The sequence below is a fragment of the Rhea pennata genome, chromosome 2 (genome assembly GCF_028389875.1).
Source record: "Rhea pennata isolate bPtePen1 chromosome 2, bPtePen1.pri, whole genome shotgun sequence".
Taxonomy (NCBI): domain Eukaryota; kingdom Metazoa; phylum Chordata; class Aves; order Rheiformes; family Rheidae; genus Rhea; species Rhea pennata.
In genome coordinates, this window is record NC_084664.1 from 55,607,119 (window position 1) to 55,624,674 (window position 17,556).

Genomic DNA, 17,556 nt, shown 5'->3' on the forward strand with positions numbered 1-17,556 from the left:
TCAACAGGCAAAACAAAATCCCCCAAGAAGCTACAGTGCTTTTCCTCAGTTCTCTTTGCTGCTCACAGATAATCATCAGGAGACATTCTTGGTAATTTTCTGCTTATTAAGAGCATGGTAATGCAGTTGATGTGAAGAGGACCACACAGAGAGCAGAGTGAAACTTCTTGCCAGAAGCAAAATACTCTTGCTGAAACACTGTACCAGAGGCCATTGGTCCTGTCAAGCAAGTCATTAGCAAGTGTTAAATGTCACAGTCCCCCTTTTCTTTGCACTTACCAAAATGACTGATACTCTCTTTGATGGCAGAGAGCCTGAAGGGGACGAACATTGCTTTGTAGGGCTGTTATCCTCATGGGCAAGTCTTGAAAGCTATTCTATGCTGTTTGCTTGTCAGGAGCTACTACAGGCATTTTATAAATGCTGTGGGAGGCCAGCATTTAGTTCATTCATTTTCTACCCTAACACAATCCCTAATGAATTATCATAATCCATTAACCATGCTTAAAAATTTGTCTCATTTATTAACATAAAATTTAATCACAGTGGCCTAGAGAGCAGTACAGCATTACATCGAAGCAAACAAGTGCCAGGGCTGCACATCTGCCTTTGTACCTTGTTGATACCTATTTTAGACAAACTAAAATCATGGAGGTTTTCTGAAAGCTAAGGGGACTGAAAACAGTGCTGAAGAATCCTGCAAGCCATTTTCTTTTCTAACATACAGAACAAGTCATTTAGGTGAAACAGTCTGGGCATGAGCATCCATAGCTTGGGCTAGATAACTACATAATTATTTTGAATTGCACTGCTAAGGATGCACAAATCTACATTTGCAATTATCCTGGGAAGAATTTAGGAGCAGAGATTCCCACACAAATCTCCTATGCTGAAGATGCACATCTAACATTTATTCCTATATCAAATGGAGATGAAGGGCGAAACTTCGGCCCTTTCCTACACAATTAAAAATTGCCAAAAATAAAATCTAGTAGTCTACGGATACAAGATGAGGTTCTACAGCGAGATGTAGCAGGAGATCTCCTAGCCAGTGAACTTATGAGGACATAAATGGTGCCTTATCTTCACTTAAATAGTTTGGAAGTTGGGTGCATTTAAAATCAAAAACACATCATGCCTTCAGCAGCTGGGGAAGGGAGAGGAGAACAACCAAAGAGAAGAAAAGTAATCAGGCAGTTTTTAAATGACTACTCTGTCTTCCAGTTTTGCGTTGATTGTTTTTTCCATGAGGTCTCCCACACTGGATGTCAGGTAGGCACAAGCTGCAGTGGTAACAGCTTGCACTTCGTCATCGCCAATACATCTGCTGACAGACTTCCCTCAATTAAGGCTGTTTACTCTAGGAAGGTAGTTCAGAGCTCCTCAGGTAAGACTCCTGCAGTGTCCTCGAGAAAAGCTAGCTTTCTCCAGTCACAGAGTAACCTAAGAAAGGTACACTGAAATGAACACCAGCCTACAAGCCTCATTTGGCCTCAAACTCTAGATACCATCTACAAACTTGTCAGTCAGCTGCTTTCAGGACAGATTCTGTTCACATTGATGCTAACCTCAGTGGGAGGTTATGTCAGCTTAATAGAAACATGAGAATCTTAAGCCAGGGCCAGAAAAGAAAAAAAAAAGGCCTTGAGATGACCAACACTATTTTCATTTTTTCAGTAATCATTTTTAAAATTTACTTTGATGCAGCTAGTTTGTAAAACAGATATTGCAAATGAAGCATCTGCTCAGCAGGAGGTGCATTTTACAAGACCAGTAATTTACTTGCTGAAACAACAGCATTTAACAAGCAATGAAGAATTCAGGGAAACTGCAGACCTACGCTTCTCATTAGCTCAGATCAATCTACTTGCAGCCAGAATATTTTTTTCCTCTTTTCACACTTCTTACCTCTCCAATCATTTTCACATCTTCTCGGCCATACCAATCTGGCTCATATACTTCATGAAGAGACTCTGTAAGCTTCTTTGAGGCATCTTGCATCCCTGTAATGTGACAGGGAAAAAAAAAAAAAGAAACATAACCTAAAACAACAAGAAACAGTGGATAAGCATCTTTTTTTTCAACCCACTTATACTCTGTATACTATTCCCTTTAGCACGTTTAGAATATAGTTTTCAAGAGCTCAAACAAAACCTTTATGTTCATTCAACTCCCCAAAGGAACAAGAAACTTTTCCCATTGGAGAATTAAGCTGTATTTACTAAAAAAACCCACTTAATACCTCATTGAAAGATTATCACTAAGAAGCCCATCAAATCGCAAGCCTGAGTTTCGGCCTTCAGTTACTCTCCAACTCTTCCATTCTGCAGAATGATTTCCAACCTAATTCATACTGAGTGCCAATGCCTACTTGCATGGAGAATGAGGCATTTCCTGGATGGCAGAGTTGAGATGGCAGACATTTAGAGGAAACGATATCTAGAAAGGAGGACTTTGGAGAGAAGCCAGAATGCATCTGCTCCAAACAAAAATGGTCCCCAAAAGGGGAGAAGTCACACAAAGGCAGAACATGCCTCAGGACTTCTTTATTTGCTTGTTTTCAAAGATACCAAAATCTCAGTAGCCTGCATGTATAAAGTGATGTTCAGGAAAAAGAAAAGAAAAGAAAAAAAAAAAAAAAAAAAAAAAAAACTTTTCTGCTTGCTCTTGGGTTCCCTCCTTTCTTGCTATGTTGCTCCCACCAATGTCCACAACAACGACAATGACATAAAACTGCATAAATAATGAAGCACAAGATGAGACTGGCAAGAGCTGAGGCCGTGTCCAGGCAAACAAGATGTCAGAACCTGCAAAGTGTACTGTAACAGATGTGATTTTACAAACAATGACTATCTCCATGCTGACCCAATAGGGTTAGAAGTATGTGGAGCATAGTATTTACTTCCATCTGTAACAGCATAGTGTCTACAGAGAATTGTGATGAACCAAACTGGATCAGTCACCTCTGAAGCCTATGACACTACAGGTGAAAGAAGAAAAGGGACTAGCAAAGCTTATCTGTCTCTGATATGTAACAGATGTGACTTTCTTTCCACCTAAAATGATTTATAAATAACAAATAGATTGAATGATAGTACTAGAGAACCTAAATTTATCTTCAGTGAGACTACTTTGATCCCAGCGAATAAACTGTTGCCCTGGGTGAAGGCATTGGGGTTTGTCTTCCTGTTTTCCTAGAGCACGAATACTTTCAAGAGTGAATGTAACTCTGAATCCAACAAAAAAAATGACCATGTCTAAGAAAATGTTAAGTGTCAGTTCAGAGGCAGTCATTTGAAAGTGACAGACAACTATCTCAAATTCCTTGCAAAATCCCAACGACAACTTCGACTGCTAAAAATAATGTTTTGACCTAGCAGTAACTTTTTTTAATGTACATTCTTCCCCAGCCAAAGTCTGCTTACTGCAGCACATCTGAACTGTCTTGAAAAATATCTCGAGTGTGATCTTCAGATTTAACTGCTCAATGGCTGGATTTAGAAATAACATTGACAGCTGTCTTTTCTGTACAAATAAATGCCTAGAAAGGAGAATTAACTTGAAATTGGAATGTCTGGAGTGAGCAGTTTGGATCTACTCAGCAACTATCTCACTATGCTCTCCAAAGCGCACACACAAAAGAAGACAAGAAAAGAAAAGCAAAAAGATACACCTCTCAGTATAAAAACAGTGGTCACTGGAATGAGTAGCATAGGCAAAAAGAGTTAAGGAAAAAAAATGGAAGTAAATGGCTGTTCTGAGACCTTGGGTTCAAGGGACAGAATGGCACAGGTACAGGGGAGAGAATGTACAAAGCCTGGTGTGCAGAAAGTATAAGTTGTTAAACAGTGCTGTGCCAAAAGACTTTTTTCTCGATTGTCTTGCAGATCCTTTTAATAACAGAACTCAGCCCACAGAACTTGTATAGCATATAAGGATGTATGGCACATTTTTTCCTCCTCTCCTCTGTGCATAACATTTAGGATAATGAATCTCTAGCTAAGAAAGCTTTCCTGAAGAGAGAAGGTTTTGTCTAGAATATACTAGATCACACTAAAATGTAGATGATCATCACATATTTTTCCAGGTGGGACTCATTTAAAAATCTTCTTTGATGCCATTGCAAATTAAATCAACTTTGCAGTTAAGGCAAAACTAATATAGTACTGTTATGCTTTAAATCACTGCATTCTGCCTGCTCAGGATGAACGCACATATTGGGATGACTCATATATCCTTGCTCATACTTGATCCTTTCTCACACCTATACTTCTGCCCTTCAGCACATGGTAGACAAAATCTGAGACATATGTTCCTGTGGCAGGTGTGCCAGCTGAGCTCCTCTGTAATCTCTCTTGAAGTTTGCATTCAGCTCAGCCACAAGCCAGCTTCAGGTAGAGCACCTTTGCCTGCACAGACTTTTGCTTTTGAATACTACACAACTCAGGCCTACATTTGCTTAAGAGAATAAATAACAGGTACTTAATATCTCATGCTTCATTCCTATCAAACTTGTGCTAGCTTTCACAATTTTTTCCAGTCTGATAATCTGGTAATCTTTCATCCAAGCATATTCCTGCATAAAGCATCAATCACACCCAGTGGTAGTGTGAAGCACAGCAGTATCTGGCTTCTTCAGCCAAATAGGGCTTCAGTCTAAAATTCCCAGAGACCAAGGTCATCTGGTCTACCCCTCTCTACTCATATTTATCGCAATACTCCAGATGAGTGCATAGGTCTATATTAACCAGGTCTCCTTCCATTCTTGTTCATGCCAGTGCACTCATTGCCCAAACATTGTGGGGGGAAGAGAAGAGTGTGTTGTGAGGATTTCACAATGAATTATTTCATATGTACTGACAAGTCTAATACATTATTCAGCTCTAAAATTAAGATTAATGTCATACATAGGCTGGAGGCTGTCACTCTGCCTTTTTTAACTGCTATCCATTAAAAAGGATAAGTCATTTAAAGCAAGTCATTAAGTACTAAGAAATGTGAAAATAATTTTTACTGCTGACAAACTGTTAGAAGTTTATACTTAATACCAATTGTTTGATTAGTATAGTTTCTTCTTGGTAATTGGATCACTTATGAATAACTAGAAATGCCAAAACTGAATTACTCAGGAAAAGTGATGCTAAATAATCCAAGTCCTGAAGTCTGAGGCTTCTGCATGAAAATCATCCTTCTTTCTATGAGAAACAATACATGTCCCTGGGGTCTCATAGGGCTTCTAGAGGTCCACACATGATAGGGATGCTCGAGATAGAATAATAAATTTGAGACTAAAGCAGAGGCATCCTCATTATGGAGCTCTAGAGATGGCAGAGGGTAACTGACTCTTTGCCAGCACAATTCCAATATACTCAAATTCCCAAGGAGATCAATACAACCTGGACACCTTCGACATGGGCCAAAGCAACAAGGCTGGCCAAGGACTTCATGTCAACCTGGGAACCCATTTATTATGGGTCTCCTGATGCCCCAAAGAGGGAGGTCTAGGCTGAATCACAGAGAAAACTGCATTTTCCTCCTAGAGCAAGTCACCTCGGTCTGTCTATTAATAGTTAACTATCAAAGTGAGGAGAATTTCATGTGAGGTTCTCTAGGGAAATTACCTGTCCTGCTATAAGAATTGTATTCATTATCACTAGCTACTCAGTAGAGTTTCCACCAGAACAATTCAATTATTTCATAATTCATTGCAAAATTTTACAGAAAGATGATGAACAACTTTATTGCTTCCAAGAAATTAAATGACTGATTTTAAGAGTTTTGTGTGTCTGCAGTATATGCACAATTCTGTCAGCCAAAGACTGACAACTCATCAATAAAACTGCCTTAATCTCCCTTTCTCCTCCTGTAGACCAGTTATTACTTATCACTAAATCAAGTCTGAAAAATATGCTGCTTTTTTCGTTTAGTTTTGTTTTTATGATGTAAGATTCCTTTTCACCTCTGTACTTGCCACCTACATGCAAATTTAGATAGTTATTTCCCGGTCTGCATTTGTGCCTGCAAAGAGCTGAGAGTCAACCACAGAAGGCTCATTAGGGTTTCTCTAGAGGTTGGCCCATAAAATCTTTATAATCACCTACACCTCTCAAAAGCTTAAAAAAGAAAATCATGGAGTAGAGGACTCAGATACATGTTGCCAAGGAGACTGGAGGGCTTAAAAGACTGAGGCACCAGAAGACTATAGCTATGGGGGACAGGGCACAGCTTTCTCTACTGTCTGTACAAACACTGCTGAAACAACACACAGAAGAACAGACCTGAAATTACCATGCAGGTGAAATAAAGCATCACAAAAAATATTCATGAGTTTGACAGCTTTATGCCATGGTTCTTCTGAGTCTTTGAGTAACCAGCAGTAAAGATCAAGGTCCTGTTGAGATCAAGAAGTGCCTCAGAATCAAAGAAGAGTGTGAACACAGCAAAAAAATTTCTATTTTAAGAATGTGCAAGACAATCATAGAAGCATTTATTCCAATACATTAAAATGAAGGGATAAAAAGGGCTAAAAGAAGGGTCACTTCATCATTACTTCCTTAAATTGTACCCTGGTCTTATAGTACTTTCAAATTTCTAAAATCCAGACACTCAAATGTCATGTAGTAAAGTTAAACTTATTACTAGGTAACAACACTTCAACTTCAGACAGGTACTTCCAGTTAAACAAAACAGCAGTCTTGCCAGTTCCTGAAGCCCTTTAAAATGAACTCCCTTTCTCACACCTGCAGGAGTACAAGGATATCAAGTGCATTATTTTCTAATGATATGATCAGTGTTCTCCCCCCAGAAACAAACCCGTAATTATGGCATGCCTCCAAGGCCCAGACACGCCAAGTAAAGAAATCCCACTAGATGGTATAAGTATCCATGAGCAGGCTTCCTGTGCTTTTTTGCATAGCTCATCCCAAACTGTTTTAATGGTAGCAGTCCTTCACAGAACAAGAAGCACTGAGGCTGTAGCTGTTGTCGCATCTCTTTCTGCCACCAAAACCTGGAGGGGCCTTTGCCACTGCTCAGCCCAGGGGAGTTGGAGGGAAGGCTTGGGGAAGTCCCTGAATTGTCTATTGTGGCTGCAATCCCAGGCTGGCATCTTGCTTTGCAGCAGGAAGGTGGGCCAACACAGGTACCAAGGATGCCCACTGGTGGCTTTCCTCATTTCAGAGGATAACATTTTTAAGATTCATGCAAGCTGCTTACGGCTGGGTCTTTAAGACTTGAGGATAACAACATCTTACCAAACAGCAACAAAGTCAGTCCAAGTTATTTTCAAATATGGACTTACAGGCTGCAGTAAAAGGAAGCCTCGGAACACAAAAACACAGCAAAAAAGGATGAAATTCACACAGTGAAAAATCTCAAAGTTAAAAATAAAACTTGGTGGAAAGAGTAGTAGTACACTAAACAGCAAACCAGCAAAAGTGCCGCTAACGCAAAAAGTACTAGGAAAAGAAAAGAGGAAGACAGAGAGAGAAAGATGGACAAAGAGAGAGAGAGAGAGAGAGAGAGAGAGATGGAGAAAGTGAGAAACATGGAGAGGAGGACTGTTGACACCAACATGGAAATCATACTACCATGTAAACACTCATCCTACAGGATAGAGAAGCCATCTGGTCAACAAACAGCCTCATCTCACTGCTTCTGAGTACACACACAGCTGACAGTGGGTGTGAGAAAGGGGTCGACTGAAAAATAAGAATGTAAAATCAGCATCAGATAAGTTTCAAAAAAAAAAAAAAAAAAAAAAAGATGCTGAAATGCTGAATTTCTTCTAAGCACAAAAGACTCTATGCTTATTCCTGCAAGGAGAAACACCTCATATCTGGTGAAGAATTTTCATTGCTCAGCACATCCAGCAAATAACAAAGACACTAACCTACTGCTTTGATCTCTATTTTACAATTCCCATCAAAAAGAGCTACCCTCTCTGGCAATAGCTGCTGAAGCTTTATTATGACACAGTAAAAGACACAGTGATTTCTAAGTTTTTTTTTGGAGGGGGAGTTGTTTTTTGTTGTTGTTATTGTTTTTTCCCCAAACCATTACTGGTTCTTCAGAGCAGTATTAAAGCATTCTATTTTCAAAATGGAAAGAAAAAAAAATGGACTCAACAGTCAGAAATACACAAGAAAATACAGCATCTCAGGAGGCATATTTTGGAAGGGAGGAGATTTATCATCTGACTAGCAATATCTGGAAATGTTACAGTTGTGGAGGTAACACAGTCTGCTAGAATCCCCTTGCCTTGTATGGAATATTTCTTGTTCTAGCATTTGCAAAGACTAACAACACAACATGTGCAGATTTTGCTGGTGTTCAACATGCATGCACATGTAAGAATCTAGGTAGCAGTCCTGCACACACAGCACAGTCCCGAAAGTGCCATCCATGCAAAACTGCAGGCACATGAGTTGAGATCAAAGCTGCAGAAAATCTAGGAAGAAACTGCAGTGCCTATGCCAGATCCAAAACAAAAATGGTCTAATAATGACAAAAACAAAATTATTTGTATTTCTCCTTGCAGACTTTAAACAAGCCTACTTGTTTCAATTTGGAAAAAAAAAAAGTTTCCTTTGTGGAAGCATGACTTAAAACTCACCTTTGATGGCAGCTAAATATCCTCTCAGTTCTCTCTGGAGCCTGGAACCCTCTGCCTGGAAAAGGAGAAAAAATGCAAAAAAAAAAAATGTAAAAAAAAAAAAAAAAAAAAGAAAAAAGAAAAGAAAACACATTTCACTTGTATTATATGCCTTAAAATATACATATAGTATGTCAAGCTTGACAACAAAAAGCGATTTCACAACCTGTCTGATGAATCAAGTCACTTGTAAGCATTTCAGACATACTTGCTGCAGGTGCATACACAGGTTCACATAGAAAAGGTGGCCTGTGCAAGATACTACACATAGTGTAACTCTATAGGCTAAATTTTCTAGTTTTAGTTCAGCCATTTGCACAGGGAAGCACCCCAGCCAAAGGACTAAACTCCTCACTCCTCAAGCTAGGATCCTACCCTCATACCTATATTACATCTCCCTACAAGGATACTCACATTCCGAAAGCAGGGCCCAGCCTAATGGATTTGATGGAAATTTGGGAGGTATAATGACATCAAGTTCAGAGGCTACAAGTGTATGACTAAAAGTACTCTATGCACATAAAATATCAAGCTAGACTTTCTAAATACTAAATTGAGTTTCTACAACTACAGTTGCATCTATAAGCAATATAGTAGCAGCTCTAACAGAAAACTGTTTGAAACTGGATCACATTCAGTTTGTGTGTTCAACTCCAGAGCTTAGCTATGTCAACTATTTCAAAGGTCAGTTATCACAAAGGACTCCTGAAGAAACCTATAGAATGCTGCTCTGAAAACAGTCAGAGAGAAATTCATCACTCAACTTCACATCCTCGCCCAGAACAACCAGCACAGACATTAAAAGCAACAGAGACATAATAGGCTGTATTCAACATGCAATTAAAATTAGCCTAATGTGACTATGGTTCAGACTTCCCATTTGGAAGCAAATGAACCAGCACAGTCAAAAAAAGCAAAACATCAGATACCCCACTGTCTCAGCTGAAGAAAGAAATTAGTTAGAACAGATCTGGATCATTCCTTCAGAAATTAGTTGGTAGGATAAAACAGAGCTTCATATTCCAGGGAATCTTGCCTAACTGGAAATGAGTGAGGCTGAGATGAGATTTATCAGCATACTATGTCTCTTCTTACTGTGGGGAAAAGATGCCCTCTCAAGTCACAAGATAATAATTAAGCATACATTCCAGGATGCGACAATTATCAGTAGAGATTCCTCCCTCCCACCACCTCCAAAATAATTTGCACAGCTGGTACCTGCCTGTATCTGGCCTAGCTAGTATCTGAAGTACATTCGGGGGTTGCTCCTGAAAAATCAAACAAATTCCCTCTGAACACTGTTTGAAAATACTTTGGAGCTTGCAAAAGAAAGCTCCCGCCCACCAGGGTCTAGATTGTTTTCCAATGTCCAGCTCCCTTTGGGGGACATTTGGCATCAATTTGGTTTAGCAAAATACATTGCAGCTTAACTAGTATCAAGAATCCCCTGCAGTTTAGTAGGGGATTCTACAGAAAACTAAGGAAATTGCAAATCTGCATACCAGTTAGAGTAATCTTAAAGTTCACATTTTTGTTTATTGTCTGAATTCTTGTCTCCCTTCCAAGCCCATGTGCAAGATCTGTAAAACAATGAAGTGGGATTCAAGATAGTCAAATAAATACATGGGATGCCCAACACACTGAGGAAAGAAGGTATTGCAGAACACAGATTGAATTCCATGTGATTACAATGCATATTGGAGCTCCCCTTCTTTATCATGTCTTTCACTCTGCTCTTGACTAAGACACCTATGACTGCCCACACATGAGCTCTCTGCCTTACCTCCCCTTACAATCAGCACAGATCTTGACAATGCGGTTGGTGGAATCAAGAGAGCAATCTAGAAAATCTTGAATTCTTTGCTTAACATAGCCCTCTAGCACCTCTTGTTACACCCTGTGAGACACCCACAGGCGGCTTCTAAATACAGTAGGTCCTAAGGGAGACACTCAACTTTGTGAAAGGGCAGTTGGAAGCCAAAATTTAGATGAGTGACTCACACCCCTCACAGCACCTGGTCAACTCAGTTGGTGGGGCTGCACCACGAGTGGGAGTGGGCCAGGAACTGAGGCGCCATCCACAGGGTCTGAGTCAGGCAGGCAGAGCTGGGAGCTGGTAACAGAGTTCACCTACAGCTCCCAGTACAGTGAGAGAATAAGCCAGGTCCAGGGTCCAGCAGGAGATGAGGCTCAGGCAGGGACTGAATGCCCAGGACCAAGCTGAAATGGGACCCCGGTCAGGTGTGAGCAGGAGTGCCACATGGAGTTGGCCAACAAGACCCACATATGCCCCCAGGGCCCTGAGAGTTGTTGTCTAGGCCCTCCTACCAGGCTGCCCATCTCAGCACAGACATCTGGAAAGACCGAGCTCAAAAGCAATTGCCCATGTTTTGCTGCTGCAGCGTGGAACTTGTGCCCCTCTGGGAGGTGGAGGGAGGGATATTCAGCTGCAGAAACATGTACGCCTGCTGCCCTGAAGATGTCATAAGGTACCTGAGAGACCCTCGCAGAGCCAGTGGCCACTAAATGGGACTGCAGGCAGAGCTGTGAAATTCTGGAGTAGCCACCAGGGGCCAGATGGGACACCCTGAGGCACATCCAGTGCTGGGTGTAGGCAGGGAATGTGTCTTTTGTGTCTCGGATCACTAATGAATTCTAAGTAGTCAACTGCATGTCTAATACAAAACCAGTGCTTCAATGCAGGTTAACTGTCCCTAAGAACAGCTTGAAATCAATGTCGTGCTGTAGCTGTCAGAAGCTAAACAAATTGCAGCAAATGAGCATCTGGCCAGGATAAAACTTCTCAGGACCCCTAACAGTTACACCTTTTCCTTCAAGAGATGCATTTAGTACAGCAATCAACAGAAGCAGGCTCTGCTCACTGAAGAGCAAAAAATGGCTCTTCCTTTTTATCTCATTTTATAAAGGAACAACTGCAGCACTTGACACTTTATTCTAACAATGTTTCTTTGGCTTCTGATTTGGAATAGTAACTGATAAATCTCTGTGTGCACATATAAAATATGCAATGTTAATACGCTTACACACTAGATATATTTAAACTGTTGACATCCAAACTCCATATGGAAAAAGAAGTAATAGTGAGAAGGAAAAGAGAGTATCAACCTCTTACAAAAATTAAGCAAGCACTGAGAGTTGCTACATTTGGGAACATGGTAAGTGCTACTTAACTTCTTGCCAAAAAAAAAAAAAAAAAAAAAAAAAAAAAAAAGAAAGAAAGAAAAAAGGAAGTATAAGATGCAGTTCCTTGAGTAACAGAATAGAGATGAAATTTCAGGTAAAGCCCCAATGGACTTGGTATTTTCACAGCAGAGAAATATGCAGGATTTCCCCCCCCCCCCCCCCTTTTTCTAAACTTCAGGGTTGATTAACAGGCTGATTAAGAGGCTAAGCACATCCAAAATCAGCTGTGCAGAATGGAAGGTCTAAGCTTTGAAAAATTCCCTGCACTTCCTTGAAAATCTGTCATAAATGAGTTTATGGGGTCCACAAGCCTTTCTTTACATTTTTTTTTAATTTAAGATTTGCAAATTCTTGTTTATAACTAAATTTAAGTGAAAGGTAAATATTGGTTCTACTCACTGTTCCAAATCAAAATCTTTGGACTGCTTCTTTCAGTTGCAGACCTTACTGCTTCTGAGAACAAGATTCCTGAGGCTCCGCAAAGCCACTGTGCTCTGCTCTCTCTGGGCACAAGATGACTCAGTTTCCCCATGGTGATTTATCTGAGTAATTCAACTGTAGGTCTGCATATTCATAAGGGACTGTATTCAAAAAGAAGTGGGAACTGATTCCTGAGCAGCCTAAACAGGTTTTTCCTCCAGAAAGAAAGATTAATCTGCTGGAATTATCTTTACACAGAGCATTCTACTGAGTTTGGTACATACCTGCCATCCAATCTACTCTTCAGATAAGGAACAGTGTGCACTAACATTTCAGTTTTTCAATTAGCTGTTTTTTGGTTAATGAGTGCTATGCTCTTCCTCTCCTGCCATTGTTTACTGAGCTGACCTGGCAGCCCTTAACTATCATCTCTGGACAGTTTTAATAAAAGGCATTAAATTCAGAGCTACAGTATACAGAGATGCTTCAGATCATATAGAAATGGACAAAGTACTATTCCACAAGCCAAAACTTAAAGAAACACATACAGTTAAAAGAGTAACTTTCTCTCCTGCTCCCCAAAGGACTTCTATAAAATACAAATAAAGATAAAAACACATAAAAATAAATACAAACAAAGAAAGGTTTGTTGTTCTCAGTTTTTCAGCACTGTTAGCAGAAGAACATTCCTGAACAGGAACATCCATTCTGAAAAATGAACAATAAACACAAACCTAAAAAAAAAAAAAAAATCGGAGTTGTCTCAGAAGTCACTGTATAGCTGACACAGGACGTAACTAAACAGAGAAAAACAACACCCATCCCTGCCAACAGGAGATGCGCGGTATTTATGAAGCTGATGTTCCCGACTGAATACTCATTCCATGAGTGTCAAGACTGGGCTCGGTACAAGTGATGATGGCAGTTGCAGTGTTTCACAGAGTTTAAAAAACAGAAAATGCAATGAGACCAAACTAGCTTTTTATATGTTGCAGACCACTGTGTTTTACTTATTTTCCTTCTAGGGGGATCAGTAGCTTCTTTGGCTAAGTATATGTCACTGAAATGTGTCCCGCTTTAAACAGAATAGTTCAAACAAGGAAAATCCAGTTTGTATGTTCCAGTAGTAAATTAGGGCTTAGACTCATTTCATCTGCAAGCTTTAGTTCTTACATCTTTCCTCCCAAGACTAAAAAGAACCTTTTCACTTTCCTTTGTTCCAACCCACTAGTATGCTGGAATAAATCACATCTTAATCTTTTGCTATAACAAACTCTCTGACCTAAGTCTATTTCTTTCAAGCTTTTTAACCAGTTTGCAGATAGAATCCTAGAGTCATAGAATCAGTAAGGTTGGAAGGGACCTCTGGAGATCATCTAGTCCAACCCCCCCACCCCCCGCTCAAGCAGGGTCACCTAGAGCATGTTAGACAGGGTTGCATCCAGGTGGGCCTTGAAGATCTCCACAGAAGGAGACTCCACGACCTCTCCGGGCAACCTGGTCCAGTGCTCCGTCACTCTCACAGGGAAGAAATTCCCCCTCACAGTCAACAGGGAAGAAATTCCCCCTCACGGTCAGGCAGAACTTCCTGTGCTTCAGTTTTTGACCATTGCCTCTTGTCCTGTCACACAGGACAACTGAAAAGAGTTTGTCCCCATCCCCTTGACACCCTCCCTTCAGGTACTTACACACATTGATAAGATCCCCCCCCCCCCTCAGTCTTCTCTTCCCCAGGCTAAACAGGCCCAGCTCTTACAGCCTCCCTCTCTATTCTAGACTAAGAGAGGAAAATAATGGCTTTGTCACCGTAAGATGCAGAAGAGTTCATCAGTGTTCCAGAAAGCAGGATTTGTGTTTGCATAGGAAGGACAGAAGCATATGTGGTAGATAGCACTGATTCAGGCTAGGAATCCCAAACATTGACATAAGCCAAGTCATGTAAAATGTGTGGGAGTAGCTCTGACCCTTCAGGGCGTTTACAAACCAACTCTAAAGGATAGCTCACAAAGACTATAGGTATCTCAATTCATACTTATATAACAGGATTCTTTTCTTGGTGGCATTAATGCTCACGGTAGGCATTAATTTACACTGGAAAGCTACTGTGTAATTAATTGCAATTAGTCACCTCAGAGCAGAAGTCCGTCCAACAATGCAAGAGTAATTGAGCTTAGAATTTAGAACCGCATTGGGAGCAGATTCCAAACTCTTTAAGGCACCTTTGTTTTCATGTGTGTGTTTACAAAATTAAGAACCACAGAGCCCTGCTCCCCAGGAGTGCCTCAGCAGCACTACCACCACAGTCCCTGGCAACCCTGCACTAACAGGGATGTGTGATAACACATAGCAGGATAAAACCATTCATCTATTAACTTCAAAAAGACCCACTAATATTGCATACCACTAACAGAAAGGATCCCCAACATGAAACCAAGCAGATAAATAACTTACTTATTTTTGTCAGCTGCAAAGCTGAATTTAATCTGGACCACCTTCTGCTCTCAGTTACACTGACAGAAGTCTTCTGTCATGACACCAATTCCAAGGAATTCTAGCATGATGATGTTAGCTACGATTAAATTCTGGCCTTCTATTATACATGCAATTCTTAGCCCTTTGCATGCACAAATTGAAGGGCTTCTTTCTGTCTGGAAATGGCAGGACAAAATCTTATACTTCTACAGTTCAAAACAGTTTTTTACCTGTTGCCCTGCAGCATCTTCTTCAAAAGCAGAAAGTTAAAATATACTCTATTCTTCCTAAGACACAATTAAAGCAATCAAAAAAGTTACTGACCTCTTGCCGCTTGAAATTTTGAACATATTCTTCAAACTGTTCATCTTTGGTTTCATCTGCTTTTCCTAGTTTTTGAAGGACCTATATGGGGGTAGGGGGAGGGGAGAAAAAAAATTAATTGATTAGATCTTATACTAATGTCACAATATAAAAAGCTGCTACTTTCAACACTTCTGTTCTTGCAGTTATGCTTAAATAACATTTATATTTTGGGGGCGCTGCATGCACTACTGTCCGTAAAGTTCACACAATCACACAAGAAACCATTTTGTCAAAATAACAAAGGATGATTATAGACACAAAATGAAACATTTTGTGTATGTAGCCAGGAGCACGGGATGTCTATGTGCATGTGTGCAGAAATTTACTGCAAAGTACAGGGTTCTTGCCTTTTTTTTCTTTTAATATGAAGCAACTTTTCCTTTAGCAAAAAATCCCAAACTTTCAAAGCAAGGAAGAAACGGACAAATTTTCTAAGGTTGAGTGAGAAATTAGAGAGCTAAAGGGCGCTTAATACTTCTGTGTTCGTATTTCACCCTCTCCCATCATTAATTCAGTAGTGGATTGTCATCTGCCAGATAGTAAGTGTACAGCAATATGTTAGCAATACAGGTTATTCATGTGAATAGCTATTTGAAAAGTAATCTGAAACAGTTATGCTTTAGACTGTATTTAACTACAAAAAATGCATTCTGTTATTAAATTCCAGCATTAGCCACTCTTTCTAATGCTAAAGATTTATCTTTAGGTGCAAATAGGCTTCACCCTTCTTTTCAACCAGCTCTCAAATCTTTACAGAACATTGCATAAGGGATGCATCACCTCAGACAGCAACATTCAGTTTGTTCCCCCTATGAAAAAGGGCCCAAACTTTCAGTTCTTAGAGGAAACAAAGTGACAGGTAATAATACAAAAATGGAAACTGTAGCAGTTAACTAATACCATGAATAAATATCACCTCCTATTCGTCTCAAAACACTGTACGGACCCAGATCTGCCTCTCTCAGACCATGTGGCCTCTCCCCTATGGTCAGCCCTGAGTCATAAAAAACAGCATTCAAAAAGGGGAAGAGAGCGCTGCCTTAATAGAAACAGGAGGTGGAGATGATGACAAAGGTGATGCAAATACTACCTATGGATTTGGCACATGGAACTTAAAGGAAGCTCTGACATGCTTACAACAGAAAAAAAAAAAAAAAAAAAAAAAGAGTGACATGAGAGAGAAAACATTGTGTAAGGCTAGCCTTTTGCTGCCTATAGCTTTGCAACTTTTTGTTCCTCTGGTTCATTCGAGTATTTTGAGTTACTTTTATGCCTGCTGAATAATCCCAAGGGCCTCAGATGCTCTCATTACCAACTTCTTCGTAAAATATTAAAAAGTATCAAGGATAGTTTTATAGAGGAATCGTTTCATTTAACATTACCATAGGCCTTTAACTTTTCTCCCTCACCAGTGGGGCAAACAGTCTACACCTGACCACAGCATGACTTTCATCCATGCCAGAGAGCACACTGAAAATGCAACGTTTTCTTTTCAAAGACATGGGTGCCAGGTGAGCCTCCTGACCAAAAGCAACACGTTCAAGTCAAGGCCACAGGAGCAACTAGAAGGCACATTAAGTAAAGTCTGAGCTATTCACAACTAAAGTAACAATCCAGGACAAGAAAGGTTATCCTCTTCTCTTCTTTCTCAAAAAGTTAAGAGTAAACGTCTGTATCTCTGGATGTGCACTCAGGCACAGTCGAACAAGGCCCAGAAGGGAACAACCTACCTTACACAGCACTTACCTCATATGTCCCTTTTTTCCTACTCCAACTTTCAAAATCTTAACAGCTATTGAACTAAATTGAGGCTAAAAGGTAGTAATCAAACTTGCTCCAGCAAACATCAACCCTGATTTTAACCACTAATAACACAATTTTCAAGTTATGCTAATCCTAACTCAAACCACAACCTACAAACTCAGTAGAGATACGCCTGATATTTGAGAATAAAATAAAGTATTAGCTAGTAATACTTGCACTCCCTGAAATCCTGCAGCCCATGCAGGATACACTCAGATAACCGGGCTTCATTCGCTCTTCATTTCTTTAGTGTTATCCTAATCCTACCTCTAATCCTACAGTTCTACATAGAGACAACTGAGCAAACTGGGGCTAAAATAAACTACAACAAACAGATCCTATCTTTCATTTAACCCCGTTGTCCACTGAACGTGTAGTACAGCGTTTTGCAATCACTCTTTTCCTAATTGTGAACAAAACTTTGCCCCCAGCACTCTAAATAAGTCAGGTAACCAGAAAAAGAGCAAGTCTTTGAAACTGATTGCTGCTAAACCTCCTAGACCTTATTTAAGCCCTTAGGTTATAAATAGGAAATTGGGTATCATCAGGAAGTCTGCAGCTTGTAGTTTATTTTTGCCCACTGTGGTCAACTTACCTGCAGAGTGTCTTTGAGACAGGGTTAAGGCTAGATGAAGGCT

The 17,556-nt window shown here is 40.1% G+C and overlaps 1 protein-coding gene across 1 annotated transcript in view; it reads right to left on the reverse strand.

Annotated features, from left to right (window-relative positions):
• The window catches only part of AMPH (amphiphysin), a 114,543-nt gene that overhangs the window by 47,873 nt on the left and 49,114 nt on the right, over positions 1-17,556 (reverse strand). The window contains exons 2-4 of the mRNA XM_062567912.1: positions 15,074-15,154; positions 8,615-8,669; positions 1,909-2,003 (exon numbers count right to left, since the gene is read on the reverse strand). Coding sequence (XP_062423896.1) covers positions 1,909-2,003; positions 8,615-8,669; positions 15,074-15,154 — 231 coding nt within the window. The remainder of the gene's footprint in view (positions 1-1,908; positions 2,004-8,614; positions 8,670-15,073; positions 15,155-17,556) is intronic.